The following is a 24,089-nucleotide window of genomic DNA, read 5'->3' as shown; positions in this document are numbered from 1 at the left end:
AAGCTGCTACAGACTGGTTTATACTGGGATTAAAAGCTGATGGATTTTTCATGTGTTGCTTTCAGCCTGTCAGGAAGAAATCATTGTGATTGGTCAACATGAATCCAGACTTGAGTCGTCTCACTGAGCTGAGAAGCAGCATCGTAGTTCTGCTTAGTGACGTCTCCTTTCCAGTCCAAGTTCCTGCTTCTCGTGGACTGGTTATTCAGTCCTCACAGGACAGAAATCAGTCAAGAAGCGGCTTGTGCAGCGGCTTGTGCAGCGGCTTGTGCAGCGGCTTGTGCAGCGGCTTGTGCAGCGGCTTGTGCAGCGGCTTGTGCAGCGGCTTGTGCAGCGGCGTTGCTGGTTTGTTTTGCTATAGAACGCCGTGCATCATGGGTAATGTCGTAGGAAGCTGGTGTAGGCGCTGGGAATATAAACAGTGATTGTTGCTGGACTTCACATCATCTGAACGAGTTCATGTTTAAATTCTTTATTTGCAAATATGTTTCCTTTAATTCAATTCATTTAAAAAAAAATCAAAGTTACACCAGATCACTTAACCCGTTAAAGCCCGACCCAAGAACCAATAAGGAGATAAGTCCTTTTTTTATTTCAAGCCTTTGTCCCTTTAACAACGTGCAAAAAAGAATTAAAACTTTTTTGTTTATTTACCGTATTGTAGTAGTGTTCTGGCTCCTGGTGTCCACCAGGGGACAGAAGACAAGTATAAGGTTGTTTTTAACAAGGTTTTGAACAAAGTTTTAAACAACAAGTTATTCAAAAGGTCTCAGAAACCGTATGTAGATATGACTCGTACGGCATTAAAGGGTTAAAGAAACTCTGTCATGTTTAACCTGCTTCATTGTTCAGACCTCAGCTTCCATGTTAATTTACATGAAACCATCTTCCACCTACTCATTAACAAAGACCAGTCAACACCAGCTGGTGGCCACACAGTACAAACTGTATTTACAGGAAAAACATGTTTTTCTCATCCGGACCAAAAAGAGTAAATGTTGGAATTCATGAGATTACCAGAAGTTAAATGTTTTCTGTCTGCTGATCTGTAGCTCTACAGCAGAGTTTCTGGGATTTTTAAAACTAACATGGACCAGTTGGAGGGAGAGAACTGAGGCTCTCTGGGTGGCAGGTTGTGTGTTTTAAGAAGAGGAAACTTCTCAGCTGGTAAACGCCTCAATTTGAACAGTTTTAAAGCATCCTGAGTTCTCAGCAGGATAGACGGAGTCATTTTTCCAGTAAAACCAAACAAAAGCATCTGAAATGGGCTCTGGAGCAGAAGGTTACCTACAGGGGCCTCACCTCACCCATCTATGTACAAAAATGTTTTTTACAAAAACATGATTCAAGTTTCTCTGGCTGTTAATGAATTACACCTTTACTTCTAATGTTCAGAGTAGAGAATGTGTCCCAGAGTGAGCCCAAACATAGTTAACAACAAAACAACACACTCTTATTCACACCTGCGGTGTGTTCAGGTGCCGCAAGAACATTCAAAACTCTCACAGAGAGGCTCCAGTAAGGTTTAAAAGCATGCAGGGCCTTCTCACTGAGCTGGCCATGCTAACATCTCCTCTACTGAGCATCAAATCAACGCAGACTCAGCAGAAAGCATGAAGCACGTTTGTCTTCATCTCTGAACCACAGCATCATCGTCCCTGGTTACCCTGAAGCTGAGGAAGCCTCCAGATGACATGACGGGACCGTGACCCATCACTCAGTCCTAAAAACTCATTTTCACTCTGAACTTTAACGGTTCAGCAGTGAGTGTGAAGCAGAAAAGTGGGCAGACTTCAAACTTTCCTTTCTGGTAACTCGTATAGCTGCAGCTGGCTGGGTGACCCTCGTGGCCCTTTCATGCTACGCTAACAGAGGCGGAGCCTTCTGTTCGTCTTTGGTGTCTTTTTCTTGAATAATCTGATCTGTTTTGGAGACTATTGCAGATGCATACCCCCACGCAGCAAACGGAGCAGTACCAGAAACTGTGGGCCGATGCAGTACATCGTGTGACCGGGAAAAAGAACAAAGAAGAAGAAGCTGCGACTTATTTAATGGCCGTACAAACCGTCACTACGCTGCCTCTTTTTATGAGAATGAACATGATCATAGTCTCCTCCATCGTCTCCATGTTTGTTATTGTCTGAAACTGACGTTGAAACTCGGAGATGAACTCTGAACTCTGCACTGCCCTCTGGTGGATGCGCTGGCTAACAACCGCGCTAACGTAAGAAACACATGGAACAAACGTTGGGTTGGACTGACGGTTGTCTATGAAAGTTCAGAGATGTCCAGTCAGCTAAGCCTTAGAGGATGAAGGAGGAAGAGATTTTGTATTTGAAATTTGTGGTAGAGAAGCATGATGTAATAAATCCCATCCGTCCAACCTCAGCTCAGCAGGAGGGAGAGCTTCGTCCACAGAGCAGGCATCAGACTCTGGAGGTGTAAACACGAGCTGTGGAGACGAGCTTCCTCTGACGAGTGGTTGCATGGCCCGAGTTGCAGGGACAGAAAGACGAGACGAGTCAGCTGAAGCTGTTTGGACATCTGGTCAGGTGTAGAGACCCACTGCCTGCTGGATCACTCAGCCGGTTGGAAATGCCTCCGGTTTTATCCCGGTGTGAGGAAGGTTTGGGATCTCTGCTCAGATCCAGATAAACAATGAATGAATTTGGTCATGGAAGAATTTCAGAGCCTTTTAAGGGAAACTGTATCCGTGATGATGTGGATCAGCTGTGATGTTAACGGCGTAGAATAAATATACCAAACAGAAAAACACAAAGATTGTTTTCCTTTCTTTAAGATGAGTGAGAATCCAACATCTTCAGACCTGAGGGTAAATTTAGCAGCTCTGACCACAGAGATGCTGTAATTAGAGACATTCAGCTAAGAAACCAGAACATCTCTGATCCGCTGTCAGCAAAAACGTTCTGGTTCTGGGTCAGAACAAAGATGTGAAGACAACACGACCAGAGACTCTGCAGTCATTTCTTGAAAATATTTATACGGTTTTACTGTAGTTTTTCTACCAGGGAACATTTCTCCATCTTAAAACCTCTTTTATATTTACTGACACCAGTTAAACAACCAGGTGGTGGAAACCTTCCTCAGAGGTTTTCTCCATATTAACATGACAGCATCACACAGTTGCTGCAGGTTTGTCGGCTGCATCCATGATGAGAATCTCCCGTTCCACCACATCCCAAAGCTGCTCTACTGGACTGAGATCTGGTGGCTGTGGAGGCCGTTGGAGTCCAGTGAACTCATCGTCATGTTCTAGAAAGCAGGTGGAGATGATCTGAGCTTTGTGACATGGTGCATTATCCTGCTGGAAGTGAGTGTGTGTGAATTGTAGCCTCAGTTTCCTGTTCTTAGCTGGCAGGAGGCACCCGGTGTGTCTTCTGCTGCATCCTGGTCCAGACAACTGCTGCTCTGGATGTTTTCTCTTCTTCAGACCATCTCTGGAAACCCTGGAGATGGTTGTGGGTGGAAATCCCAGTAAATACTCAGACTAACAACCATCCTACGTTCAAAGTCTCTTAAATCCTCTTTCTTCCTCATCCTGATGCTCAGTTTGAACTTCAGCAGGTCGTCTTCACCAGTCTACATGCTGCCATGTGATTGGCTGATTGGGTATTTGACTTTTAATTGTTTAATGTGTCTTTAAATGCACCATTTTGTTGGCTCAGCATTCCAACATCGACAGAAAAATGTTTTCAGTCTCTCCAAACTTTTATTTAGAGTTGCAGGATTTTTTTAAATTCCAGCTGGCCTTACCGAAAAGGGTAAAGGTTATACCAAGAGTTAAAAGCCACATAGCTTCAACCTAAAGGGAAGAAAGTCCCTCCTCCCCTCTGCCTCCCCCTCCCTCAGCAGGAGGAGCAGCTGCTCCAACATTTGAGAGAAACTCTCCAGATCAGCAGCTGCGCAGTCAGAAGAAAAATCTTTTCTCTAATTTATTCTAATCATGAGGACTTTCTCCTTTGGCCGCCTGACGCTGTATTTTGCGCAAATCTGCGTCCTCGGTACTTTTCTGGATGAAAGTGGCGCCCAGGAAGCTCCCGCTGCTGCTGATGGTGATGCGCTCCAGCGAGGGTTGACATGGCAACACAACGGGCAGGTTTTCAGCATCCTGAGCCGGGGGTCTCAGTACAGGCCCACCGTGCGGAGGCAGGCCGGGGTTTCCCGCCGTGTTAATCCTGTGCTCGTGCTCAGGAACGACACGGCCTCCTCCGGTTCCCGCGGATCCCCTCGAGTCCCGGCCACTAGCGGTGCCGCGCAATTGCGCACGACGATGAGGCGCCAGCTGCACCGAGAGGAGCAGGCTCCGTCCGGTGGGGACGGTGCCCCAGCCTCGGCACCGGCCAACCGGGAGGACGGGATGGTCGGAGATGATCCGTATAATCCCTACAAACAGCACGGGTACGACTCTTATTACAACTACTTCGACTCTTACTACAGACCGAGACCGCGCGCTCAGCCCCGGCACGGATACGGCACGAGCTACCACCAGAACGGTAATCAAACAAAACTTTATTGTTTTTACACTTCAGGTTCCTGCAAGTTTCAGTAAACCAGGTGAAAACTGATCAAACTGGGAGTTTATTACTTATTGGCCATTAAACTGTTGAAATTCTGAAAGTGTTTTTATTGGCTCTTTATTCCTGTAGCTCAGGCCCTCAATAAGCTTTTTAATCTAAAGGAAGACAAATGTTTGAGCTGCTAAATCCATCATCTCAATATTCCCATTCCAAGGATTTAAAACGGTCTGAGTCAGTCTGAACATCTCTGACCTTTCCTTTAAATTTCAGCTCATAATATTTCTCATCTGATTTAATCTGATCCGTTAAAACCGAGATGGACAGAGAGCAGATGTAACAAACAGCAAAGACTCGATTAATCAAACCCAGAACACAACTTAGCATGAAGATGAAGATGATGAGGAAGACATCAAAGGGTGGGACTGAAAGCAAAGAGAGAGAGAGAGAGAGATTATCAGAGTTGTAAGATCAGACACACGACAAAGTAAAACAGACATTTTAAATATGAAACCAATTTAAACAAATAAAAACAAATCAGACAACTCAGACCAACTTTTTACGGGATGTTTTAAGCAGTTTAAAATCCACTAGATGTGGAGAAGGAGTTCATTCCACCTTCTCCTTGAGGCCCGCTGTCCTGCAGGTTTTAGATGTCTCCTGCTCCAGCGCCTGTTATAAATCACATGGACCTTGTTGGAGCTTGTTGAGTTCTGCACAGTGAATAGGGCTGGAATCACAGATCCTTTAATCACATCTAGCAGCAGAAAATGGAGGGTGTGGATTATAATGGATTAGATTTATATAGCCCTTTTCAATGCACCCAAAGCGCTTTACATTATATCCATTATTCATTCACTCCTCACTCATACCTGATGCTAAGCTACATGTAGCTACAGCTGCCCTGGGGCAGACTGACGGGAACATGGCAGCCAATCCAATCATTCATCCATCCACATTCATACACCAGCGATGCCGACACTGGAGGCGAGGAGGGTGAAGTGCTTTGCCCAGATGACACCTGCTCTATCACCTGAGCCACTGCTGCCCCATAAAGGCTGGATAATGTCAAAATCCTGCAGTTAGAAGCTCAGATCCTCTCTGAACATCTTTAACATGTTGAACCTGGACCACAGAGACCCTTCACAAACACCGCCTGGCAGGTTAAACTCAGGGCAAAACAGCCCTTTTCTTTATGGAGAAATACTCCTGGAAACCAGGACCCAGAGGCACCATTTTTATGGTCTCACAAAACACGCATCAAACCAGCCAATCTAAGTTTTCTAACTCTGGTCTTTAAGTTGTTAAACTAACCTCTGCTCTGTCCTGACGGCAGGCCTCCCTGACCTGGTTCCTGATCCGTACTACATCCAGATCGCCTCCTATGTCCAGAGGACGCCCATGTACAACCTACGCTGTGCTGCTGAGGAGAACTGCCTCGCCTCGTAAGATCCCACCCTGCAGACTGCAAATCTAGATTTAGTTTAAAATCCACAAGGGAAAAGAGGTTAAAATTTTTTAATCGTTTGCAAGAAATGAAAGCAGATATAATATTACTCCAAGAGACTCATTTATCAAACTCAACAATAGATCTTCTCTCAACAACCCAGTTTCCACACGTGTATTCAGCTTGTTATAATTCTAGGCAGAGAGGAGTAGCAACTCTTATTAATAGAAGGTTAAATTTTGACATAGATAATACAATTATAGATCCAGAAGGCAGATTTATAATAGTTACATTATCTATTAAAAATGTTAAGTTATGTATCGCAAATATATCTGGTCCAAATGTAGATGATCCTCCGTCTTTCACTCCCTCTTCGCCTCTATGGTCACTCAGATAACACACTAATTGTAGGAGGTGATTTTAACATTATACTGGACAAACAAAGTACCACAGGAGCTCATCGAGTCTGGAAATCCTCAGAAACTGTAAAACATGAAGGATTTTGGTCTCTGTGATGCTTGGCGCTCTCACCATCCCACACTAAGAGAATACACCTTCTTCTCTTCAGTCCACCATTCCTATTCTAGATTAGATTATTTCTTAACTAGCTGCTCCCTGATGAATGACATGTCAGAAATCAGAATCCATCCTATTAGCATTAGTGATCACGCACCAGTATCATTCACTCTGAGAAGTAAGAGCAATAAACCAGCAACTAGAAACTGGAGATTTAATACGTCACTACTTAAAGATCCTGAGTTTATCAGCTACTTCAAAAGAGAATGGTCCTTATATCTAGAAAATAACGACTTGCCAGAAACTTCAGCGTGTGTTCTTTGGGAAGCAGGAAAAGCAGTAATGAGAGGGAAAATAATTTCCTTTTCTTCTCATAAGAAAAAGGAGGAAACTTTGAGAATTTCAGAGTTAGAACTCAGAATTAAATCCTTAGAGGACGCTTACCATGTCTCCCCAGAAGAACACACACTAAATGCTATAAGAAAAGCTAAACTTGAACTTAATGAAATAATAGATAAAAAGACGCAGTTCTTGGTGCAAAGATTTCGCTTGGAGAATTTTGAGCATGGAAACAAATCTGGAAGGTTCTTGGCTAATCAGTTAAAAACAAACAAGGAGAAATCAACCATCTCCTCTGTCAGAGATCCAGAAGGAAACATCAGCCACGACCCTGACAACATAAATAACATCAGGACCTGGGCCCTTCGCTTGGGCTGCCCTGGGTGGCCGGTCCCTGGTGGGGCCGGCGGCTGCTGATCTTGGCCCACTGGGACCTGTGCTCCAAGACTGTGGGGGGCTCTTGCTGGGGTTCTCCTCTGCCGCCCTTCGTAGTGGGGTGGCTTGGGTTGGTGCTCTGGGGCTGCTGCTGAGGGTCCGGGTCTCTGGGCTTTTTTTGTTTTGTATTTTTCCTGTGAGTTAGTATCTGGTCGCTGTTATGTCTTTTTGATTTGGTTATTACTTAAAAACTCTTAATGACTAGTTTTTTTCTGTGTGTGTGTTTCTGCTTTTGTAAAAGTTGTAGGAAATGTTCTGGTGTGTTCATGTACAGGTGTAACAGTTTGTTGTCTGGTGATGGTGTGGATTGAAGGGTCGTTTCCTTCTGTCTGTGATCTTTTTGTCTCCTTTCTTCTTTCCCTTTTGCTCTTTTTGCTCTTTTCCATCTTTTTCTGTCCCCTCCGGTCAGGTCCAGCAAGATTACATAGATTCTGTGATTCAAAGTAAATAAATAAATGAATTAATACCATTATCAAGAGGAGCCTTACCCATAGGCCTCCCCTTGGCAGAGCAAATTTGTTCAGCACGATACAGAAACCAGATTATCATTTTGCTGCTATGATGCTGGACAGGACAAGTTAAAAAAAAATAAATAAATAAATAAAAACCACCAGCCGGTTCCAGCTTCGCCCTTCACCTGCTCTAATGCTCTGATGGGATTCAACACACACACAAAAATAAAATTAAATAAAAAAAATTATATATTTATATATATGTATATATATATATATATATATATATATATATATATATATATTAGAATACTGAGATAAATTTAGCTGCTCACTCAGAAAGCTGCAGTGACTTGAAGCTAAACCTTATTTAACGGCACCCTCTGCTGTCAGGACGAAAGCATTGACAACAAGTTGCTTATTAACCCTTAAAACTCCAACTCACTTCTTCCTGTCCTTGGATCACCAGTTTTTTTCGTTATAATCTAACCCAGTCTGTAACAGATGGAGCTTTTAATCCCAATATAAACCAGTCTGTAACAGCTTTTAATCCCAGTATAAACCAGTGTGTAGCAGCTTTTAATCCCAGTATAAACCAGTCTGTAGCAGCTTATAATCCCAGTATAAACCAGTGTGTAACAGCTTTTAATCCCAGTATAAACCAGTCTGTAGCAGCTTATAATCCCAGTATAAACCAGTGTGTAACAGCTTTTAATCCCAGTATAAACCAGTGTGTAGCAGCTGTCAGACTGGGAGGTAAAATGATGTAAAATGAATGTATGAATAGATGTAGCAGCATAAAGGTCGACCAGAAGAAGAAAGCAGAATTTATTACTAACAGAACTTTGTAGAAATAACACACAGATCAACAGTGACCAAACCTTTTCTCATCTCATCGTTCTCTCAAGTTTTGGCTTTCAGGAGAAAAAATATTGTTATTGAAACAAACACACAACAGAAACTATTTCCATGTTTCCACTTTTTCCTCATTTCCAGTTATTCCTGCTACTATTTACCTGCTATCCTCACTAAACCAACTCCAGCTCAGCTGCTTTGTGGCGCCACCGTGCATCAGAAACGTCTTCTTGGCTTTATTCCAGCCATAGAGGAGCATTATTTTTCTTCTTTTCACACACACACAGAACTTTCTGCTCACTGGTTGATCTTTGGCTGCTCCTGATTGGACGTTACCGTCAATCTAAGCTCTCTGATTGGTGGAAAGTCTGACAGGAAGTGGCTTCATCATCATGTCCAGGTCTAAATAGAGGTCTCTTAGCAACATAGTAGTGATGGTGATGTTTTTATGGTGAAATGTGATAAATAATGCTGTTATCATGGATCATTGTGGATTTACCAGATAGAGTCTCTGAATAAAACTACATTTAGTGGCTGGATTGTAAACCTCCTGGACGGATAGAAATGCTGGAAAACTTCTGTAGATCAGCTAAAGGCTATCTATCCATCACAGTTTACCCCAAAGAGCTACACACCACCACTCCTGAAACACTGATGATGGTAGAAGAGATGGAGCTCGGGGGAGATTTGGTGAAGTTTTAAAGGTTAAAGATTAATCAAAGCAATTTAACGTGAGAGGTCATCCAACATTTAATATAAAAATGCACAATTAAAAGACTATAATAAAAATCCAGAACTCTTCAGAAGCCACAGCATCTGGTCTGTGGATGAAAGTTGAATGAGAAGTCGTCTTTTGTCTTTTGGTGTTTTAAAGAAGCTGAAAGTTTTAAGGTGACTGGATGAGGAGCATCAGATTCCACCTAAACAGTCTAACTGGATGTGTTATATTACAGGAAATGCTTTTCTTTGGTCTTAATGATGAAAAACTACAACCTGTTCTCTCTTTGTCCTCTCTTTCCTTCAGGTCTGCTCGGTACGCTCAGGATTATGAGACTCGGGTTCTGTTGCGGTTCCCTCAGAGGGTGAAGAACCAGGGAACAGCTGACTTCCTGCCCAGTAAACCCAGATATGCCTGGGAATGGCACAGCTGCCACAAGTATGAGAAACACGGTGTTTTTAATGAGTGGATTTTCTGCTTGAGCTCATTGTTCATTAAATAAAAGCCTCCTCTACATAACTGACAAGATTTAACGATAAAAATCTCATTGATTCAGTTCAGTTCAGATTTATTTATGCACCACCAAGACGTGTTTACAGACACAGTCCAATTCATTCCGATTCATTGTAGTCCAGTTATAATCTGATTAAAACGAATCCACTACATGATCCACATTAGTCCAACTATTGATAACTGTGTTCATGACCTTTAATTCAATCCTCCATCATAAACTGCCCGAGGTGGAGAGGAAAACCTCCATCAGGACCAGAACCAGGAAGGAAAACCTCCATCAGGACCAGGACCAGGAAGGAAAACCTCCATCAAATCTTCAGACCTGCTCCGAACTATCAAACTTTCATTTAATTTTCAGAATTCAAATCCAGTGAAACAGCCACCCAGAATATGGTTGGATCTCACACCGCTGAACAGAGTACTTGAAAAATTACAAAAAGAACTCAATCTGAACAAGAAATGCGAGTTTGCAAAATCTGAATTCATGTTCGTGGGACACAAAGTTTTGGAAAAGGGCATTGAACCAGACCCAAATAAAGTTAAGGCAATCAGACAACTTCCACAACCTAAATGTGTGGAGGGTGTGCGGCGTCTTAGGGGAATGGCCAATTACCTCGCAAAGTTCATGCCGAGTCTGGCTACAATAACGAATCCACTGAAAGAACTACTGAAAGAGAAGAATGAGTGGAAGTGGAGAGAGCCTCAGGAAACAGCGTTTCAGAAATTAAAACATGTTAAGTTCCTCAGAAGTACTCTCACAGCACTCCAACACAGCAGAAACAAAAGTAGCTGCCAGCGCATCACCGTACGGTATCGGAGCGGTGCTTACCCAAAAGCAGGTAGACGGCTCGTGGAGACCAGTGTCTCCAGAGGGCTGACGGACACAGAGAGGCGCTATGCAGTCACATGGGTGTGCGAAAGACTTTCATCATACCTCATGGGTCTACCGTTCACACTGATGACAGACCACAAGCCCCTCGTACCGCTGCTAAGCACGAGAGGCTTGGACGATCTTCCACCACAGATCCTGAGGTTTGGCCTGAAGCTGCTACGCTTCTCATTCAGCATCGTTCATGTTCCAGGGAAAAACCTCATCACAGCTGACGCTCTCTCCAGAGCCCCACTGGTGGGCCCACCCTCGTCAGGAGATCTTCAGCTGGAAAAAGAGGTGGAGGTTTTTATAGACTGTGTTCTTACTTGCCTCCCAGGTACAGAGAAAAGGCTGGGGGAGATAAGAATGGCACAAAAAGAAGAGGAACTGTGTCTTGGAGGCTGGCCAGAGAAATGCAGACTGGACCCTGACTTAAAACCCTACTGGCAACACAGGCCAGACCTTCACCTTGCTCACTATCTGCTCATGAGGGGAGACAGACTGGTGATACCACTCCTCATGAGAGCAGATATTTTAAAGTGTCTACACAAAGAACATCAAGGGATCTCAAAGTGCAGGGCCAGAGCCAAGGAATCTGTGTGGTGGCTGGGCATCAGCACACAGTTAAGAAAAATGGTAGAACAATGCCAACTCTGCCAAAAACATGGAACACAGAACTCTGAACCCTTGTTGCCCTCACCAGTTCCACAACGACCATGGCAGAAAATCGGAATAGACTTGTTTGAGTGGTTGAGAAAACATCATGTCTTGATCATAGACTATTTCTCCAGATACATCGAGATAGCAGAACTCAAACATACAACAGCTGAAACTGTGATCAAAGCTATCAAAGAGGTCTTTGCGAGACAAGGGCTGCCTGAATCGCTGGTATCAGATAACCAACCGCAGAGCTGTTCCAACAATTCGCAAAAGACTTTCAGTTCTTTCACGTCACGAGCAGCCCACGTTACCCACAAGCCAACGGGGAAGCTGAACGTGTGGCGCGCACGATAAAAGAACTGGAGAAAAGATGAAGATCACAACAGAGCATTGCTGGCATACAGAGCTGCTGGAGCATGGGTTCTCGCCAGCACAGTTACTGATGGGACAGAACCTGCGTACATCTCTACCACAACCGACGTCCAAACTGAAACCGGCGTGGCCTGATCTACAGGAGTTCCAGAAGAAGGACGGGAAGGACGACGTCAGCAGGCACAATACTACAACCGGAGGCACAGTGCCAGAAATCTTCCAGAACTGATCGGGACTAAAAATGTGTGGATTACTACCGACAGAACAGATGGAGCAGTCGTTGCACCTGCAGATCCTACCTGCTCGAGACAGATAATGGGGTTTTGAGAAGAAACAGGAGCCGTCTTCGGCCTACAGAGACAGTTACCAGGTCTGGTCGAGTGATTAGACCACCAGACAGAATGGACTCATGATATTACTGATTAAGAGAAGGCGTTATGACTGTTTAGACAAGTTCTGTTAAAAAACAAACAAAAAAAAGATGATAAAGGAGATGTGAAAGGTATGAAGATGTTTTGCATTCCGGGTTGTATGTGTGTTAAAGTCACATTTAAAAGAAAAGAAAAAATAGGAAATATGTTTCAAGCTAAAATGAAGAGGCGTAGTAGGATGACTACAAACCCCATAATGCATCCTGCCTGATGCACGGCTTGTATGTGCTGGCGGGGTTCCGCCGAATACTAAAGTAAGCAGCTAGCTAAAGGATGCCTCGGCTCCCGGAGTCTTCCTAATACAGGGAAGGCTTTATAAACTGGTTTTACTGGGACTAAGAGCCGGAGGGAAGGCTTTATGAGCTGGTTTTACTGGGACTAGAAGCCGGCGGGAAGGCTCTATGAGCTGGTTTTACTGGGACTAAGAGCCGGAGGGAAGGCTTTACGAGCTGGTTTTACTGGGACAAAGAGCCGGAGGGAAGGCTTTATGAGCTGGTTTTACTGGGACTAAGAGCCGGAGGGAAGGCTTTATGAGCTGGTTTTACTGGGACTAGAAGCCGGCGGGAAGGCTCTATGAGCTGGTTTTACTGGGACTAGAAGCCGGAGGGAAGGCTTTACGAGCTGGTTTTACTGGGACAAAGAGCCGGAGGGAAGGCTTTATGAGCTGGTTTTACTGGGACTAGAAGCCGGCGGGAAGGCTCTATGAGCTGGTTTTACTGGGACTAGAAGCCGGAGGGAAGGCTTTACGAGCTGGTTTTACTGGGACAAAGAGCCGGAGGGAAGGCTTTATGAGCTGGTTTTACTGGGACTAAGAGCCGGAGGGAAGGCTCTATGAGCTGGTTTTACTGGGACTAGAAGCCGGAGGGAAGGCTCTATGAGCTGGTTTTACTGGGACTAAGAGCCGGAGGGAAGGCTCTATGAGCTGGTTTTACTGGGACTAAGAGCCGGAGGGAAGGCTCTATGAGTTGGTTTTACTGGGACTAGAAGCCGGAGGGAAGGCTTTACGAGCTGGTTTTAGTGAACATCATTCCTGATTTTAACTTCAGGGGACTCCCTTCCCCAGAACAGAAATGTCAGGAGAAGCGGTGTCCGCTCTGCGGTGTCCGCTCTGCAGGGATCCGCTCTCAAGATCCCCACCATAAACCTACTGGGCAGTCTGGTTCTGGTACTGCTGGCTCTCCAGGATTTTACTGGGACTAAGAGCCGGAGGGAAGGCTCTATGAGCTGGTTTTACTGGGACTAAAAGTCGGAGGGAAGGCTTTATGAGCTGGTTTTACTGGGACTAGAAGCCGGAGGGAAGGCTTTATGAGCTGGTTTTACTGGGACTAAGAGCCGGAGGGAAGGCTCTATGAGCTGGTTTTACTGGGACTAAGAGCCGGAGGGAAGGCTTTATGAGCTGGTTTTACTGGGACTAGAAGCCGGAGGGAAGGCTTTATGAGCTGGTTTTACTGGGACTAGAAGCCGGAGGGAAGGCTCTATGAGCTGGTTTTACTGGGACTAGAAGCCGGAGGGAAGGCTTTATGAGCTGGTTTTACTGGGACTAAGAGCCGGAGGGAAGGCTTTATGAGCTGGTTTTACTGGGACTAGAAGCCAGAGGGAAGGCTTTATGAGCTGGTTTTACTGGGACTAGAAGCCGGAGGGAAGGCTTTACGAGCTGGTTTTACTGGGACTAAGAGCCGGAGGGAAGGCTTTATGAGCTGGTTTTACTGGGACTAAGAGCCGGAGGGAAGGCTCTATGAGCTGGTTTTACTGGGACTAGAAGCCGTCGGGAAGGCTCTATGAGCTGGTTTTACTGGTACTAAGAGCCGGAGGGAAGGCTCTATGAGCTGGTTTTACTGGGACTAGAAGCCGGAGGGAAGGCTTTACGAGCTGGTTTTACTGGGACTAAGAGCCGGAGGGAAGGCTCTATGAGCTGGTTTTACTGGGACTAGAAGCCGGAGGGAAGGCTTTATGAGCTGGTTTTAGTGGGACTAAGAGCCGGAGGGAAGGCTCTATGAGCTGGTTTTACTGGGACTAGAAGCCGGAGGGAAGGCTCTATGAGCTGGTTTTACTGGGACTAAGAGCCGGAGGGAAGGCTTTATGAGCTGGTTTTACTGGGACTAAGAGCCGGAGGGAAGGCTCTATGAGCTGGTTTTACTGGGACTAGAAGCCGGAGGGAAGGCTCTATGAGCTGGTTTTACTGGGACTAAGAGCCGGAGGGAAGGCTCTATGAGTTGGTTTTACTGGGACTAGAAGCCGGAGGGAAGGCTTTACGAGCTGGTTTTACTGGGACTAAGAGCCGGAGGGAAGGCTCTATGAGCTGGTTTTACTGGGACTAAAAGTCGGAGGGAAGGCTTTATGAGCTGGTTTTACTGGGACTAGAAGCCGGAGGGAAGGCTTTATGAGCTGGTTTTACTGGGACTAAGAGCCGGAGGGAAGGCTCTATGAGCTGGTTTTACTGGGACTAAGAGCCGGAGGGAAGGCTTTATGAGCTGGTTTTACTGGGACTAAGAGCCGGAGGGAAGGCTCTATGAGCTGGTTTTACTGGGACTAGAAGCCGGAGGGAAGGCTCTATGAGCTGGTTTTACTGGGACTAGAAGCCGGAGGGAAGGCTTTATGAGCTGGTTTTACTGGGACTAAGAGCCGGAGGGAAGGCTTTATGAGCTGGTTTTACTGGGACTAGAAGCCAGAGGGAAGGCTTTATGAGCTGGTTTTACTGGGACTAAGAGCCGGAGGGAAGGCTTTATGAGCTGGTTTTACTGGGACTAGAAGCCAAAGGGAAGGTTTTATGAGCTGGTTTTACTGGGACTAGAAGCCGGAGGGAAGGCTTTATGAGCTGGTTTTACTGGGACTAGAAGCCGGAGGGAAGGCTTTATGAGCTGGTTTTACTGGGACTAAAACTCGATGCTGTGTCGAGGCCAGTTAATCCATCAAGCTTCCCCCTTTCTTCCTTCTAAACACAGAGGAACCCTGTGTAACAACTTGACAGGATGCAGTTTGCAGTATTTATGAAACCACGAACCTTTTCCCCTGAGTGAAGCTCCATGAACTATCGGACGACATTCTTCCATCGGTGGTGTCGAGGCTTTTTGACCCACGGCGGCTTCTGTAGTTGCAATATGTGTTTGAGAAAATGAGACGTTAGAAGGCGCTACACGTTAGAATCATACATGATTCCATCATTGGATAGAAGTAGTTCTTCCACAATGTCTCTTTAATGTCAGCATTTTATGTGGAAGAAATTAAGTTTGCCTGATGTTTGACATTTTACTGGATTCCACCAGATCCAACTGGTTTCCCGTTGGAGGCAGACGCAGGATATTCTTGTATTTTTGTCACTTTAAAAGAAGTTTCAAGTCATCCATTAAACCTTCTTTCTTTAGAAGTTTAGTGGAAGGCTGTGTGTGTGCAGTGTTTTGGTGAAGAAACTTGCAGCTGTTTGCTGTTTCTCTGCAGTCACTTCCACAGCATGGACGAGTTCAGCCTCTACGAGCTGCTGGACTACCAGACACAACAACACGTCGCCGAGGGCCACAAGGCCAGTTTCTGTCTGGAGGACACTTCCTGTGACCCGGGGTACTACCGCCGCTTCGCCTGTACATCACACACTCAGGTACAACACACACACCTGCCCAACTCCGGGTTTTTAATCAGTTCTGCTTAAAATTTGTTTCTTTTTATCTCATTGTTTCTTAAATCTATTAATTAATTTATGTATGTATTTTAACTACAATTAATTCAGTATTAATTTTTATATAATTTATTCTTTATTTAATTTATTGTTAATTTATTTTATATAAAAAATTTATATAAAAATGATCATTAATTTAACATTTGTATTGTATTTTATTTTTTTCTAATTTCTTTATGTTATTTTTACTTGTGTTTGTACTGTAGTTATTTTATTTTTAAATAGTTGTAAATAACTTTAGGCATTAAAGGGTTAACATTAAACCTCTGCTGTGATTATTATGTGTTTCAAACAGCCATGAAGCATTTTATTTTTTCTTATACGTAATCACTGGAACATTTTCCATTGACCTTTATCAACACAGCTAAATAAAACAAACAGGAATAAACTGATATTTCTGCCAATATTTTTTTGTTGTTTTCCTCCAACTTTCTTCTAATTATTGCCTCAAATCGTTTAATTAACTAGTTTTAAACAGACGGTATAAAATGACATAGAAAAATAAATAATTTCATATTTTGTGTGAGTTTCATTTTATAACCTGCTTAATAAGTTCAGTAAAAAGTATTGGACTAAAGTGTTGATCCAGTCCCGAAGTGGTACCGATCAGCAGTTTTCCACTTTCTGTCAAACAGACGCTTCATCTGTTCACATTTCTTTAGTTTCATGTGTGAAACCAGCAAAGATCAGACAGTCTGACAGAAACCAGGATTTCAGCAGCAACAAGGTGATTCCCAAACATCTGGTAGCTGGAAACCTGCTTTATCTCAGCATGGAGGCAGAAACTGGACAAAAGAAGAAGAGTCAGGACTAAAAAAAAGGTCTGAAATCCAGCAAAGACCTGAACCAGGACCTGAGAGATTATCTGGACCTTCACTCGGTCCATCAACTGTTGGCCGAAGCCTCATCAGAAATGGTCTCCATGGAAACGTGGCTGTCAAGGAGCAGTTCTTAAAGGTCTCATATTATGCAAAATTCCCAGGTTTTCTAACATCATGTGTCCTCATGCCTGCATGAGGCCCAGAAACGAGAAAATTCTGGCCCCTTCTTCTCCTGCTTGCTCCACGTTTTAGTGAATCTGTGCTCAAACGGGCGAGTCTGAGATTTTTCCCTCTGTGACCTCACGAAGGGAAATAACCACTGCCCCGGTAGTGGATGCTGTCATTGACCCCCATCAGCTGTAAACCAGCTGAAACCGACTCCAACCTGCTGTTTGCACACTGATACATCAGGATATAAAACGATGAAAGTTGGTTTTATTTTAGTTTTCAGTCAGAGGGACCAGATCACCACATTTAGAAAATATTATCTTTAAGTTGCTGTTAATTTACTGCTGGTAAATATCCGTGTGTTTGGGTGGAGTACAGAGAAATCAAGTTTATATTTTCATGTTCTTCACTAAGATATGTTCTTAGTCCACATAAACAATGAAGTCAAGCTTTTTAAATACATAGTTATGAAATGTTAAATTCTGTTTTTAAATTTAAACAACTTCTAAACTGATTAGTTTTAGTTTGTGATTAGTTTATATCCTATGACTCTTCAATAAATAACTAATAAATTATTTTTAATCAGCATCAGACTATATTTTAACAAAATATTTTTATACGTGCCAGGAAACCAAACAGGGAACTTATTTTAAATTTTAATTTGAATTAACTATTAAATCAAATATAATTACATTTAAAATGCATTTTATAAATTAAATTAAATTAAATTAAATTACAAAACTTGTACATTGTGTCGATGCTGCATAAAGCTGTTTGAATATTTTTTAATAACTTCTTTAAAAACCTACAGGTGTGTTTTCATCTATTTATCTTTCCATCTTTGTCTGAGGAGGGAATTTAATAAAAATTTATTAGACAGAAAACAGAATCTACTGTAAATAAAACCACACAGACCAGAGCAAAGAAAGAAAACATCAACAATCAATAACCCAGCAGATTAAAGTCAAGCAGACTGAAAGAAGTATAAAAAAGTCTAGTTTTTTCATGTCGTCTGCCTCATGTTTCTGCTTTGTGTCCAGGGTCTGAGTCCAGGTTGTTACGACACCTACAACGCCGACATCGACTGTCAGTGGATCGACATCACCGACGTTTCGCCAGGAAGATACATCCTCAAGGTTTGATTCACCTGGAACAAACTGCTGGGGGATGATTAGCCTGGTTATTATGTCTCAGCTCAATTTTATTCCAGTTATAATCTAATTAAAACAAAACCAGAATATGATTCATCAGTCCAATTTTAATACCTGTGTTCAGAAAGATAATGATAAGACATAAAGAGACCAGGGATTGGATCACATCTTCAATCCTCCATCCTGAGCTGCACGAGGAGACAGAGGAGATGAAAACCTCCAGCAGGACCAGAACCAAGAAGGAAAACCTCCACCAGAACCAGGAAAAAAAAATCCTCCATCAGGACCAGAACCAGGAAGGAAAACTTCCATCAGGACCAGAACCAGGGAGGAAAACCTCCATCAGAAGCAGAACCAGGAAGGAAATCCTCCATCAGGACCAGAACCAGGAAGGAAAATCTCCATCAGGACCAGAACCAGGAAGGAAATCCTCCATCAGAACCAGAACCAGGAAAAAAAACCTTCATCAGAACCAGAAAGACAGAGCGCTAGCAATCATGCTAATGTGGTTTATTTAATTACATTACAGTAATTTAGCAGACGCTTTTCTCCAAAGCGACTTACATGTGAAGGTGGGTAGGCAGCAGCGTTAAGGGTCTTGCCTAAAGACCCATCTGGGAGGTGTTAATATTCGTCTCCTCAGGGATTCGAACTCTGGTCTCCCACATGGATAAAACGGTAGAAACTGCCAAAAAAACAAAAGACCTCAGAGATAGTGGAACAGAACACGAGTGTTATAGTGTTGATGGTGAGGAAGATACAACTAAAAAAATCACTTTACAGAAATTTTGTAAAGTGAGAATTATTATTCACAACTGTGTTGAGTTGCTAGAGAAGCTAGATTGAACAGAGGCTGGTCGTCCTACTGCACCAATGACTGCTTCAATGCTTGCTTCAATAACTGCTTCAATGACTGCTTCAATAACTGCTTCAATAACTGCTTAAATAACTGCTTCAATGACTGCACCAATGACTGCTTCAATGACTGCTTCAATAACTGCTTCAGTGCTTGCTTCAATAACTGATTCAATAACTGCTTAAGTAACTGCTTCAATAACTGCTTCAATAACTGCTTCAATGACTGCACCAATAACTGCTTCAATAACTGCTTAAGTAACTGCTTCAATAACTGCTTCAATAACTGCTTAAGTAACAGCTTCAATAACTGCTTCAATAACTGCTTCAATGACTGCACCAATGACTGCTTCAATGACTGCTTCAATAACTGCTTCAATAACTGCTTAAGTAACTTCTTCAATAACTGCTTCAATAACTGCTTCAATAACTGCTTCAATGACTGCACCAATGACTGCTTCAATGACTGCTTCAATAACTGCTTCAATGACTGCACCAATGACTGCTTCAATGACTGCTTCAATAACTGCTTCAATAACTGCTTAAGTAACTGCTTCAATAACTGCTTCAATGACTGCACCAATGACTGCTTCAATGACTGCTTCAATAACTGCTTCAATGACTGCTTCAAGATCTGGTGATGCTGCTTCACTGCTTTGTGGTCACTAAAATGTGACAGAAACTCCTGAGAAGTAATCACATGTGTCACAATAACCTGCCCAGGCCATGACATAAATATCACCATCACAGTTGGGCTCATGCAGTCAGGATTAAAATCTAAATTTTCCAAATATAAATTCATCCTGAACAAAGATGAATCATCAAAGAGGTGACATTCTTCCACTTCTTGTGGTCTTTGCAGCATCTTAGATGTTTTCCAGCACTTACAGACTATGGCAGTTTTTCCCATGAGCTCGAGATGAACTACTATGGCTTATACTGGGTTGGCAAGGTCTCCACCTTAACTCCAGTAGCTGTAACTCGTTGATTTCCTGACACATTGCTGTTACGTGTTGTGTTGTCCTGGCAGGTGACAGTAAATCCCAGGCAGCAGGTTCCAGAATCCAACTTCAACAACAACATTGCTCGTTGTGACGTGCAGTACACGGGCAATGCAGCGCACATCTCTGGATGCACCATGTCAAGGTGAGAAACACGGCAGACGTTATGATAGTCAGGAGGATGGCTACTCTGCTGATGTACTATGAAGTGAGGGATTTAAAACATGAAAGTACAAGAAACCCGATCCACTATGAAGGAGTTCAACCTCGTCTGATTCAGGTTCTGGTATCCCAACACTGGATCATCAGAGAACCAGAAGCCAACATCTTTATATGAAATATAATTTTGAAACCTGGTAATAGTGTCATAGTGAATGCAAGTTTATAATGAACTGATGTATAGTTTTTTGATAATTCTTTTTTTTTCAACCTCCTTACATTCTACAGTGAACGAAGTAGCAGGTGACCGATGTGTTTGGTCAGGTCAGGTTTATTTATACATCACATGTCCACAGGTCCTGCTGCCCAAAGTGCTTTACAAACTACAGCACATCTAAAATAAAATAAAGTGAAGAATAATAAACCAATAAAATAGAGCAATACAATAAAGACATTAAAACAATCAATTTGTGCAGAAGAGTCATCAAATGCTGCTTCTAACCTATTTTTACATCAGCAAATGCACAGCCTGAAGAATAAAACCAAGCTGCGACTCAAAGTAAATTCTTGGAAGATCAGAATCTTAATTTTTGGGTGTTACCTGTAACTACAGGTTCTGCAGAAGTACAAGTTAGGGCTACCCCTCCACCTGCGGATTAGATTCTTATTTGAAGATTTATACCAGAATTCATCTGCAGATTTAACAGCTTATTGACAAAGTGTTCAAAGATCAAACATGTAAGTGGATGTTGATTGATAATTGTTGTAGAAAAATTACCAAGAGTCTGGAACGAGTAAAAGTATATAAGGTTTATTTACAGGAGAAGTATTGAATAAAGAATTACTTGCAAGTAAGAGAGTGGTCGTCCCGACTCGCATGAAATCAGGAGAGACTCTGATGATTCATCAGAGAGAAACTGTTTTATTCAGCTGGTCTCCAGCTGAAGGTCAAACAGCAAAATAATAAATGAGGAATAGAAGACTGAGTGGCACCACTTTCTTCCAGTTTTCAGACAAAGCCCACATAACAAGCTGATATCCCAAACAACTATTGCTATCTAGCAGGTGGAAAACCAGCCTCAACTCTGCCATATCAGAGCTCTGGAAGAAAGTGGTCAGTCTGACCTCACACACACACACACACACACACACACACACACACACACACACACACACACATACACAATGAAAACTGTAACTTCAGTATTCTGTAGAATGAGAACACACAATATAAAAATGTAAAAGTAAATGGATTAACAATATTAAATTACTAAAGAAAACTGAATATACATGTGATTATTATGAGTATATATGAGTGATTACCATATGCAGCTAAATTTCTTTCACAGTACTACACAAAATACTGCCCTTGTGAGGGGATTAATAAATAAATGCTGTCATAGTTGCAGCAAGCATCAGTTGCAACTAGTGAGACCTAAATAACTTCACACTGGTCTGTGGTGACTGAGAAAAATGTTTCTTGCTGCTGTGATTGTTTCTGGGCGGCAATTCCAATGTTATAGACAGGACTGAAGCTGCTTGTTAACGTTGCTATGACGACACAGCCTTTTTACCGTAGTGAGACGCAGGTCTGAAGCTGCTTGTTAACGTTGCTATGACAACACAGCCTTGTTTCTTGTAGTGACACGTAGGACTGAAGCTGCTTGTTAACGTTGCTATGACGACACAGCCTTGTTTCTCGTAGTAACACGCAGGACTGAAGCTGCTTGTTAACGTTGCTATGACGACACAGCCTTGTTTCTCGTAGTAACACGCAGGACTGAAGCTGCTTGTTAACGTTGCTATGACGACACAGCCTTGTTTCTCGTAGTGACACGTAGGACTGAAGCTGCTTGTTAACGTTGCTATGACGACACAGCCTTGTTTCTCGTAGTGACACGCAGGACTGAAGCTGCTTGTTAACGTTGCTATGACAACACAGCCTTTTTCTCCCAGCAGAAACACCTGAGTCCAGTCTCAAACTCTCAGGTTTCAGCTGATTTCAGCTCGGTGCATCCTTCAATCAGTCACTCACTGAAGTCAATCAGTCATATTGAAAATTTTTTAAACTGCGAGTGGCAGAAAATGAAAGTAAGATGCTGACTTCTCATTCACCACTACTTTGTTTTTCTCTGCTTCTTGCAGCTACTGAGATGAATCCTGAAGATGAAGATGAGGGTGGAGCTACACAGAACTCATAGTTTGTTCAGACGTGATCTGAAGTTTTAGTTATATACACCAAACTTAAGAACAACCTAGTGACTTGTAATGAAAACAGCTTGAAGCTGTGGTGTAAGCTGGTTGTTGAGTCAGATCAACACATTTTTAATGTTACTGTGGCCAGTTTATGCTGGATTCTGCTCTGGTTCTCTGCATGAGTCCTGTATTATAATCACTAACTTTTTACTTATATACATCTATCTGACAGCCAGAGTTACTCATTTCTTTTTTTCTCCTTTGCAGCTGTAGGTTTTATAGCTAATGTAAAATTTACTGAAAGCTCATTTTGACATAACGTGTATGATTTAAGATCTTTGTTTTATTTTTTCTTTATAAGCATCAACAGAGTAGGAATAATAATCAATTACAAATTAAAGTTTAATGTTACTTTTTTTTGGGGGGGGGGGTATAATTTCCTTTTAATAATATTGATATGAAGATTTTTTATTATAACTGAGGGACTCCAAGATGCTTTCCTAATCTAAATTCCATGCATGTTCTTTCTGAAATTTTATAAACTTGTTTTCTATAAAGAAAAATGTGACATAAAAAATTAAACCTTCATGTTAATTTAATGTTTTAGACTTTTACATTTGTTCATCATATATTCTGTAGACAAGATTTTTCTTTTTGGGGGGGGTGAAACACAGATTTTTTGTAAATGCTCGTGTCTAATTAAAGAAGTAGAGGAACCGATGGGCTGATGTTGGAACAACAGTAAAGCTGGAATGTGTGGTGCACTAAAGCCGACGACCTGTAACCACACAGACCAGCAGAGCTGAACGAGGACCAGTTCTCTCTCATGCTGTCATACTGCATCACTGCTTCATATCACATCAATAAAGTTTGCTTGAATGTGAACCACAGTGCTTCCTTTCACCTGTTTACACACCCACCGTCCACTTCATGAGCACCACCTATTCAACTTCCGGTTAACACAGACATCTAATCAGCCGATGGCAAGGCAGTAAAGCAACAGGAAGTCAGATCCGCCCTGGTTCCAACCAAGGTCCAACACGCAACACGTCCAGAGTTTAACCAGCACTGCCAGGTCACCATGTCACCTGCTTTCTAGAACATGACGATGAGTTCACTGGCCTCCAGTTTTTATTATGCAGCACTTCTTCAACCAAATTGAAATTCAGATACTTTGTCACATTTTATTATTTGTACAATCATTGTTATTATTGTGCAAAATTGATTTTAACAGAGTAAATGTTAATAGTATTCAATATTTCTTCTTATGAATATGATGTTTTCCTCACTCTGAAAAAAATGGAAACAAAAACACGAAAACTGTTGAAAACCTTTTTGTTTTATTTTCTTTTGTATTTCTTATCTATTTATGATTTTATTGTTATATTTTACTTTTATTTATCATTATTTAATTCGATCATTATCTTTTCTTTGTTAAATTTATTTGAATAATAGTGTTTTTTATTCTAAGGATAACGGGCCGAGTAACGGCTCCACCTCCACAAAGATCGTCTATTAAAGCGATGCCACACAAGACCGTGAATTAACACAAAGGGCAGTGTGTGTGTGTGTGTGCGTGTGTGTGTGTGTGTGTGTGTGTGTGTGTGTGTGTGTGTTATTCTGGTCTAAACTTGACCACGTTGCCAGATATTGTAACAGCAGCTTAAATAATTATACCACAAACTATTTCTTGTTTATATTTAAAAAGTATTTAATTGATTTTGAGGCAACTCAGTGTGTTTTTAGAGAAAAAGGTTTCCTGGACAAGAGTGTTTATGTTTGCAGTATTTTTGGACTGAAGAAGGCTCTTCCAGACAAACACCCCTGTTTGCAGTGTGGTTACGGGGATGTACTCCCTTGTGATTGGCTGGTTCCAGATTTCTGGAGCTACTTGCTGAATTTATTTGGTTATTGCGGAAGACAA

The 24,089-nt window shown here is 42.4% G+C and overlaps 1 protein-coding gene across 1 annotated transcript; it reads left to right on the top strand.

Moving 5' to 3' along the window:
• Positions 1-3,935: 3,935 nt before the first annotated feature.
• LOC121648668 (protein-lysine 6-oxidase-like) lies at positions 3,936-23,046 on the top strand. The gene is made up of 7 exons (XM_041998922.1): positions 3,936-4,514; positions 5,872-5,980; positions 9,604-9,735; positions 15,580-15,736; positions 17,844-17,939; positions 19,840-19,955; positions 22,115-23,046. The coding sequence occupies exons 1-7, from the start codon at positions 3,965-3,967 to the stop codon at positions 22,119-22,121; spliced, it is 1,167 nt and encodes a 388-aa protein (XP_041854856.1). The 5' UTR covers positions 3,936-3,964; the 3' UTR covers positions 22,122-23,046.
• Positions 23,047-24,089: the final 1,043 nt, after the last annotated feature.

This window comes from Melanotaenia boesemani, chromosome 11 (assembly GCF_017639745.1).
Source record: "Melanotaenia boesemani isolate fMelBoe1 chromosome 11, fMelBoe1.pri, whole genome shotgun sequence".
NCBI lineage: Eukaryota > Metazoa > Chordata > Actinopteri > Atheriniformes > Melanotaeniidae > Melanotaenia > Melanotaenia boesemani.
The sequence above is the reverse complement of the archived record's forward strand: the minus strand, read 5'-3'. Positions and strand labels throughout refer to the sequence as shown.